General features: G+C 38.1%; 1 protein-coding gene across 1 annotated transcript in view; it reads left to right on the top strand.

Annotated features, from left to right (window-relative positions):
- LOC130246465 (prolyl endopeptidase-like) overlaps positions 1-7,500 on the top strand; it is a 30,906-nt gene that overhangs the window by 7,560 nt on the left and 15,846 nt on the right. The window contains exons 4-5 of the mRNA XM_056479433.1: positions 355-485; positions 7,201-7,410. Of these exons, the coding sequence (XP_056335408.1) occupies positions 355-485; positions 7,201-7,410 (341 nt within the window). The remainder of the gene's footprint in view (positions 1-354; positions 486-7,200; positions 7,411-7,500) is intronic.

Here is a 7,500-nt window from a genome sequence, read left to right as displayed (position 1 = left end):
ACAGACAGACAGACAGATAGATAGATAGATAGATAGATAGATAGATAGATAGATAGATAGATAGATAGATAGATAGATAGATAGATAGATAGATAGATAGATAGATAGATGACATCAGAGAGTCGTGAATATACACCAGAGATGTGTTAGAGGGAAGTTAAAGCAAGTATGTTAGGTCACAGGAGTTCAGTTCAGGTAACAGTAAAGTTTCATGCAAAACTCCTGCATTGCTTTCAGCCTTTTTAATGCCACAGGCCTACATATGTGATTCTCCTCACACAAGGAAATTCCTCAGATGTAAAGTACACTTACATCGTAAATAATTACAGCATTTATTAACCGTTTCTGCTGCAGGTATTTTTACTTCCACAATGAGGGTCTGCAGAACCAGAACGTTCTGTACGTGCAGGACTCTTTAAACAGCCCAGCCACTGTGTTTTTTGACCCAAACGCTCTCTCTGAGGATGGAACTGTGGCTCTCAAGAGTAAGTGTGAACAACTGATTTTTCACACACACACGCACGCAGACACAGACACACAGACAGGCACATGCACACACCTGTCAGGTAAAGCTGCTTGTTTTGTTCTTCACTTTCTCCTCATCGTGTCCTGACAGGCTTCCTTCCTGCTCACAAACACACAGAAGACCGATTACAAGACGAACATCTGCCATTTAAAGAGTAATGACAATCAATGAGCACTTAAAACACTGTGGGGGTTTCAGGGAATATAATAATTAAACAAAAACAAAAATGGCTTCCCAAGTGCTGTTTAATAGAGACTTTTTTAAAACTTCTCTAATCATTCAATTCAATTCACCTTTATTTGTATAGCGCTTATACAATGTAGATTGTGTCAAAGCAGCTTCACATAAAAGGTCACAGTAAATAGGAACAGTGTAGTTCAGTTTGTAGTGTTCAAGTTCAGTTCAGTTGAGCTCAGTTCAGTGTGGTTTAATAATCACTACTGAGAGTCCAAACACTGAAGAGCAAATCCATCGATGTGCAGCTCTACAGATCCTGAACCATGCAAGCCAGTGGCGACAGCGGAGAGGGAAAAAAAACTTCACTAAAGGCGGAAGTGAAGAAAAAAAACCTTGAGAGAAACCAGACTCAGTTGGGCACGACCATTTTAATTTCTCCGCTGGCCAAACGTCTTGTGCAGAGCTGCAGTCTCAGTGGCGGAGGCTGGAAGCTGGCCTCAGCGAAGACTCGTCTGTCTCTGGAGCGTCATAGGAAACAGTCTCATGTTCTCCACTCCTCCATGACCATCGCAGTAGTTGTTCAGGATTCGGCCAGGTCCAGGATATGGAAACCTTGGGATCATCTCGTCGTTGGTCTTGGATCGAATCAGTGACTCTGCATAGTCTGAGGGCCTCGGGAAGAGTATCCCCAGGTGGAAATGGAGAATAAAGAAAATAATTAGCGTAGCTGATGTTCACAGTGTATATCAGCAAGATGCATAACCTGTGTGGAAGCCCCCTAAGTGGTGCACTAAGTGTATGCTTTACTGAACAGATAGGTCTTTAATCTAGTTTTGAATTGGGAGAGTGTGTCTGAGCCTCGGACGTTATCAGGAAGGCTATTCCAGAGTTTAGGAGCTATAAATGAGAAGGCTCGACCTCCTTTACTCGACTTTGCTATTCTAGGTACTACCAGAAGCCCTGAGTTTTGAGATCTTAAAGAGCGAGTTGGATTGTAGCGAGACAGAAGATTGGTTAGATAAACAGGAGCTAGATTATTTAAAGCTTTATATGTAAGAAGCAATATTTTAAATTCAATACAAAACTTAACAGGCAGCCAGTGTAAGGAGGATAAAATTGGGGTGATGTGATCAAATTTTCTAGACCTGGTTAGAACTCTGGCAGCTGCATTTTGTACTAATTGAAGTTTGTTAATAGAGGATGCTGGGCAGCCAGCAAACAGTGCATTACAGTAGTCCAGCCTAGAAGTCATAAAAGCATGGACTAGCTTTTCTGCATCTGAGATGGATAGCATACTTCGTAACTTAGCTATATTTCTCAGATGAAAGAAAGCAATTTTTGTGACATGGGAAATATGATTTTTAAAAGTTAAATTGCTGTCTAATATGACACCCAGATCTTTTATAGTAGAACTAACGCTAACTTTGTATCCCTCTAATTGTAGGTCGAGTTGTGAGATCTGCTGTGTACAGTATTTAGGCCCAATAAGTAATAATTCTGTTTTGTCTGAGTTTAAGAGAAGATAATTGTTGGTCATCCAGTCTTTAACATCTTTAATACACTCAGTTAGCTTGGACAGATTAGACGTCTCGTCAGGTTTAGTTGAAATATATAATTGAGTATCATCTGCATAGCAGTGAAAGCTGATCCCATGTCTTCTAATAATGTCTCCCAGGGGTAGCATGTATATTGTAAACAGTAAAGGGCCTAAAACTGATCCTTGAGGCACCCCGTATTTTACTGGGCTGATTTGTGAAGGCTGTCCATTTATATTTACAAACTGGTAACGGTCAGATAAGTATGACTTAAACCATTGTAGGGCATGTCCCTGGACACCTGTAGACTTTAAGCGATTAATAAGGATACCATGGTCAATGGTGTCAAATGCCGCACTAAGATCGAGTAGAACTAATAGCGAGATGCACCCTTGGTCAGCAGCTAAGAGTAAATCGTTGGTTATTTTCACTAATGCAGTTTCTGTACTGTGATGAGCTCTGAAACCTGACTGAAACACTTCAAAAACATTGTTGGTCTGCAGAAAGGAGCATAATTGAGCAGAAACAGCTTTTTCTAGTATTTTAGATATAAATGGAAGGTTTGAAATAGGCCTATAATTAGCTAAGTTGCTGGGTTCCAGTTGTGGTTTCTTAATAATAGGTTTAATAACAGCTAACTTGTAAGGATTTGGAACATGGCCTAAAGATAAAGAAGAGTTGATAATGTTAAGAAGAGGTTCTCCTATAACAGGTAGCAATTCTTTCAGTAACTTTGTTGGAATTGGGTCCAATATACACGTAGCTGATTTAGAGCTATTTATAATTTTGTCTAGCTCTTCCTGTTCTATGATTTTAAAGCACTGTAGGTTATTTAGATTCAGAGACGTGTTTACTGGATCTGAAGTATAAGGCGGTGCAGAAAGTTTAATATCTCCTATTTTCTGTCTAAAGCCTTCTATTTTATCACTGAAAAAATTCATCAAGTCATCACTACTAATTTGTGGTGGAACGTTTTGTTCCAAAGATGACCGATTATTTGTTAATTTAGCGATGGTGTTAAATAAGAATCTAGGATTGTTTTGATTATTTTCTATCAGTTTGCGGAGGTGCTCAGCCCTGGCAGATTTTAAAGCCCTCCTATAGCTGGACATACTGTCTTTGTATGCAATTCGAAAGACTTCTAAATTAGTTTTTTTCCATTTACGTTCCAGGGCACGGGCTGCTGTTTTGAGAGCGCGGGTATGACTATTATACCACGGTGTAGTTTTATTCTCTCTAGCCTTTTTTAGTTTGATGGGTGCCACAGTATTTAGAGTGCTAGTAAAGATGGCATCCATACTGCTGGTTACTACATCAAGGTCATTTGCGTTTGCGGGTACATTTCGAAGTAGAGAAAGATCAGGTAAGTTATTTATAAATTCATCTTTAGTGGACGGAACATAATCATAATAGTGTTAATAACTCATCTCTAATCACTGATTTATTTTCTCTTTGTCATGATGACAGTAAATAATATTAGACTCGATATTCTTCAAGACACTTCTACACAGCTTAAAGTCACACTTAAAGGCTTAACTTGGTTCATTAGGTAAGGGATTGGGCAATTGCTTTTGAACAAATGAAAACATGGGAAAAAGCTGTAGTGTGAGTGTACATGTTAGAGTTCCTCTGCCGGAAATCTGACACCGCATTATTTGCATGAATGGGAAACCACTACTTTCCCTTGTCAGTCTTTTTTTTCCAGGATCTGTTTAATCGTTTACAGACGTGTTTGTTGAACAGGTTTAGAGTTGAGCTTGAGGGCCTGTGTGTCACTTTTACTGCCGTAATCTCTGTACCTGAGTGTTCACTGCTTACCGCACATTCATGCATATATTGTGCTCAGCATAAAAGTGTACACCCCCTTTCTGAAAATGAACATTTATATCCATTTAAGTGAATATAGTCAATATGTTTGATGCATTTAAACAAAACAGAAGATCTACTGTAATTTATCTGCAGTGATAATTCTATAGTTGCTATCGTAACACAACAACTATAGTAATTGATGTGCAGTAATGATTCTATGGTTGCTATGGTAACAAGAACTACAGTAATTGATCTGTTGTGGTGATTCTACAGTTCTTATGGAAACACAACAGCTATAGCAATTGATCTGCTGTGGTGATTCTACAGTTGCTATGGAAACACAACAACTATAGCAATTGATCTGTTGTGGTGATTCTACAGTTGCTATGGAAACACAACAACTATAGCAATTGATCTGTTGTAGTGATTGTACAGTTGAATCAATGTAGAAAAAAATACATACATATTAACTGTCTTTTTAACGTGATCAATTGATTTTTCGTCGTTTTTTTTCTTCATCTGAACACATTTAACTCTGTTATAACTGCAATATTTACACTCCACCATAAAATGTATAGCAGATGTGACGATATGGGCTGCTTTTCGCTGTACTTCCTGACAAAAAAAAAAAAAAAGAGTATTGAATGTTGTTCTCTATTGATGATGGAACTTGTAGTCATTTGATAGACTTGTCCCACACGCCTCATTTCTGTCATCTGTTACTAAGGTAAGCAGGCTGTGTGCACGCCAGAGATATGCTTATTTAAATGTGTCTTATAATAATACTATGTAGGCACATTTATACAGTTTTACAACAACCGTAAAGCAAAACAAAATGTATTTCCCACATGAAAAACTATCCAGAAGGCACGTAGATCTATACAGATGTGTTTTTGCTGATTTATTTGTTTCTAATATATAGTGTGGATTATAATGTAATAAACTGAGAGAGTAAATCGTGGTCATGGAGCATATTTCTAAAATTAAGTGGGAAAAGTTGTCTATAGCAGGGTGGTGCTGACGTCACAGGCGAGCGCCCTGAAGGCTCTGTAGTGTGTTTATAGCCTAATGTTAGCTTTTCAGCTCTTGTGTTTGCATTTAAGATCTAAAAGTGCTCAAAGTTGTTTTTTCATGTGAGGATTATCCGGCTGGACAAAACCTGTAAGTGTAATGAACAGTGTTTGAACACAAAGCTTATTATTCGCAGTCTTCGAAAAGCCTATGGGAAAATCTTATAGAGATTTTGTCGAGGGAACCAGTTTTATGCTAGCAGCCGATTAGCCTACAAGGTGACATCATAGTTCCTCCACTCTATTGATCTGCAGTAATAATTCTACAGTTGCTATGGTAACAACACCTATAGTAGTTGATCTGTTGTGGTGATTCTATAGTTGCTATGGTAACACAACAACTATAGTAACTGATCTGTTGTGGTGATTCTATAGTTGCTATGGTAACACAACAACTATAGTAATTGATCTGCAGTGATGATTCTATAGTTGCTATGGTAACACAATGCCTATAGTAGTTGATCCGTTGTGGTGATTCTATAGTTTCTATAGCAACACAAGAACTATAGTAATTGATCTGCAATGATGATTATATAGTTGCTATGGTAACACAAGGACTATACTAATATTAACAAATGACCCAATACTGTATTGTTCTTCATCTATAGACTATATTATACTACAATACAGGGTTTACTGTAGTAAAAATCACAGTATACTAGTGTTTATTACAGTTAATCATTTCACTATAGTTAATACTACAGTATGCTGGAGCATTCATTAACAAAGAGATGTAAATACTATGATATATACTTTACTATGGTTCTAAAACACTATAGTATTTACTGTATTTTACTATGGTATTAACAGAATTTATTTCTATGTTTTTATTTTTCTGAATTTTTCCAGTTATTTTTATATCATTTCATATTTGCCCAACATTATATTTTGTCTGTAGTGATGTTTGGACTGTAATCTTCAGTTGTTTTGTTAGATTAGTTGATCAGTTTTGTCTTTAGTACTGATTAATCGAATGTATATGCACAATATATATTCTTGTAAAGCAGGGGTCACCAAACTTGTTCCTGGAGGTCCAGTGTCCCTGCAGGTTTTAGCTTCAACTTGCCTCACTACACCTGCCTGGATGTTTCAAGTATACTTAGTAAGACCTTGATTAGCTTGTTCAGGTGTGTTTGATTAAGGTTGGAGCTAAAATCTGCAGGACACCGGCCCTCCAGGAACAAGTTTGGTGACCCCTGTTGTAAAGCATCTTAAAGAAAATATTAGTTGAGAGATTAAGAGAGAGATCTGACGTGCACATGGAATAATCTGTGTACATCTGACAGTGAACTCAACTCTATTTAAGAGGCCGTCTTTCCTCATTTTTGTCTGTCATTCCTTTGATCTTCTTCATTGCACGCTTTCTGTCAATCACTGTCAGCTTTGCATAATGGCAGAGTGTCTTCATGTTGATTTACGAGCTGTTTAACATGTTATTTATTTCTGCTGTGGATTGATGACATGCGTAGGCAGAACGTTTTGTTGCAATTAATTTCCGAAGCTTTTATTAAGATTTTATTAAGCTTTATTAAGATTATTATTAACAGGGATATTAAATCTATTAGTGCATTGCTTTATTTTATATTTGATTTATAGTTTATATGTACAATTCACACTATAACAAACCATTAACTAAGACTTTTAGCTCAATAAGCTACCAATTATATGCTTAAGAATAGTTAATAATGTAGTAGTTTTGCTGTCACCTCACAGCAAGAAGGTCGCTGGTTCGAGCCTCGGTTGAGTCAGTGTGTGTTTCTGTGTGGAGTTTGCATGTTCTCCCCGTGTTGGCGTGGGTTTCCTCCGGGTGCTCCGGTTTCCCCCACAGTCCAAACACATGCGCTATTGGGGAACTTAATTGAACTTAATTGGCCGTAGTGTAAATCTGACTTCATTTTGACTCATTATTTCTGAAAACAACCCAATATTGGTTACTTGTCTAGAAAATGCTTCTTGATTTCAGACTTTTTGGATTTTTAGTCTAGAAACAGGACACAAGCTCTAAATAAGAAGTGTATTGTTTACACTGTGTTTGTCTTGCTGTTCTTTTGGATGCCAATAAAAGCCCTGCCTGTGTTTTCAGTGGGTCGCCTGTCGGAGGACTGTGAGTTCTTTGCGTACGGCCTGAGCAGCGCTGGATCTGACTGGGTCACGGTGCGTTTTCTGAAGGCAGACGATCTCAGTGAACTGCCGGATGTGCTGGAGAGAGTGAAGTTCAGCTGTCTGGCCTGGACACACGACGCAAAGGGCATCTTCTACAACTGCTACCCACGCCAGGATGGAAAAGCTGACGGTACGCCACAACTACTGTACACATACAAACACTTTTATTCTGCAGGGCTGCTGAGTGCTTGATTCTGATTGGCTGATGGACATTCGTTTA

This window comes from Danio aesculapii, chromosome 19 (genome assembly GCF_903798145.1).
Source record: "Danio aesculapii chromosome 19, fDanAes4.1, whole genome shotgun sequence".
Taxonomy (NCBI): domain Eukaryota; kingdom Metazoa; phylum Chordata; class Actinopteri; order Cypriniformes; family Danionidae; genus Danio; species Danio aesculapii.
Note: the sequence above shows the minus strand (reverse complement) of the source record. Positions and strands in the feature narration are given on the sequence as shown.